Source organism: Phytophthora infestans, genomic scaffold (assembly GCF_000142945.1).
Source record: "Phytophthora infestans T30-4 supercont1.8 genomic scaffold, whole genome shotgun sequence".
NCBI classification, from domain to species: domain Eukaryota; phylum Oomycota; class Peronosporomycetes; order Peronosporales; family Peronosporaceae; genus Phytophthora; species Phytophthora infestans.
In genome coordinates this window covers 147,014-148,121 of record NW_003303751.1, presented here as the reverse complement: position 1 = coordinate 148,121, position 1,108 = coordinate 147,014, and the positions used below count along the sequence as shown (strand labels likewise).

The following is a 1,108-nucleotide window of genomic DNA, read 5'->3' as shown; positions in this document are numbered from 1 at the left end:
TCGGCTGATGAACATGCAGGCGAATATTCGTTCGGTGGCTAGCCCAAACTCTCCCAGTCGTCCCCGGACTATTCGTCAACAACGTTGGGATGATTCCATTTCCACTTGCTCCAGACCACGCAGAGAAGCTGATAGGAACATGTGCTAAATCTCCTTTCGGACACAACATGGACACGAAGATGGACGAAAGTGTCCGTAAGAGTTGGCAACTAGAACCTGATCAAGTGGAGTATAGAAATCCGTTGTGGCAAACAGGACTGAAGAAGCTGACGCATATGATCGCTACTCGTTTGGGCTACAAGGGTGTTCCATTGAGCTGCGTCCTCTACAAGCTGCTGGTGTATGGAGAAGGGGGTCACTTCCTGAAACACCAGGATACGGAGAAGGAGGACGGAATGATTGCGACATTGGTTGTCCAGCCACCAAGTACTCACGAAGGCGGAGATCTGATTGTGTATCGAAACGGACAAGTGGAACACCGTCACGATTTCGGCAAAGCTGACGGTACTGCGGCCTATTTCCCACACTACGCCGTGCACTATTCGGATGCTGAACACGCTCTGGAGGAAGTGACGAAGGGGTATCGCCTTGCTTTAGTATACTCAATTTGTCTACCGGAATCGAAGTACCACCTCAGACGGGACCAAAACATGACCATGAGTGATGAACTCGCCAATGCGATCAAAAGAATGCCGGATAATAGAGATTTTGCTCTAATGCTATCACACGCGTATACTAAGAAGAGTATTGGGCAGTTGGGAACTGCAGCTCTGAAAGGAATCGACTGTGCTCGATTTCGTATGCTCGAAGAAGCGAATGCTCTCGTTCCTGATGGTAAGAAACTCCGGTTCTTCATTGCCAAACTAGTGGTCAAGGTCCAAACAATGCTGGATACACACGGTTGGGACAGCTGTGGTTACCAGCAAGCCCTTCATTGGTTCAAAACGACTGGGGAAAGTTTGGAACATTTAGAATTTTATGCTAAACTTAACTTTTTGAATCCTGGTCGCGAATCGCTTTTACAGATGTGGGAATCGTACGGAGATACTGAAGACGCCTTTACTGGTAACGAAGGACCCATCAAAAGCACGAAATACTCGAGATTTGC

The 1,108-nt window shown here is 48.0% G+C and overlaps 1 protein-coding gene across 1 annotated transcript; it reads left to right on the top strand.

The window, feature by feature from the left end:
- Positions 1 to 167: 167 nt before the first annotated feature.
- Positions 168 to 654, top strand: PITG_06186 (uncharacterized protein; the record flags this gene model as incomplete). The annotated part of the gene is made up of 2 exons (XM_002998311.1): positions 168 to 580; positions 627 to 654. The coding sequence occupies 2 exons, from the start codon at positions 168 to 170 to the stop codon at positions 652 to 654; spliced, it is 441 nt and encodes a 146-aa protein (XP_002998357.1).
- Positions 655 to 1,108: the final 454 nt, after the last annotated feature.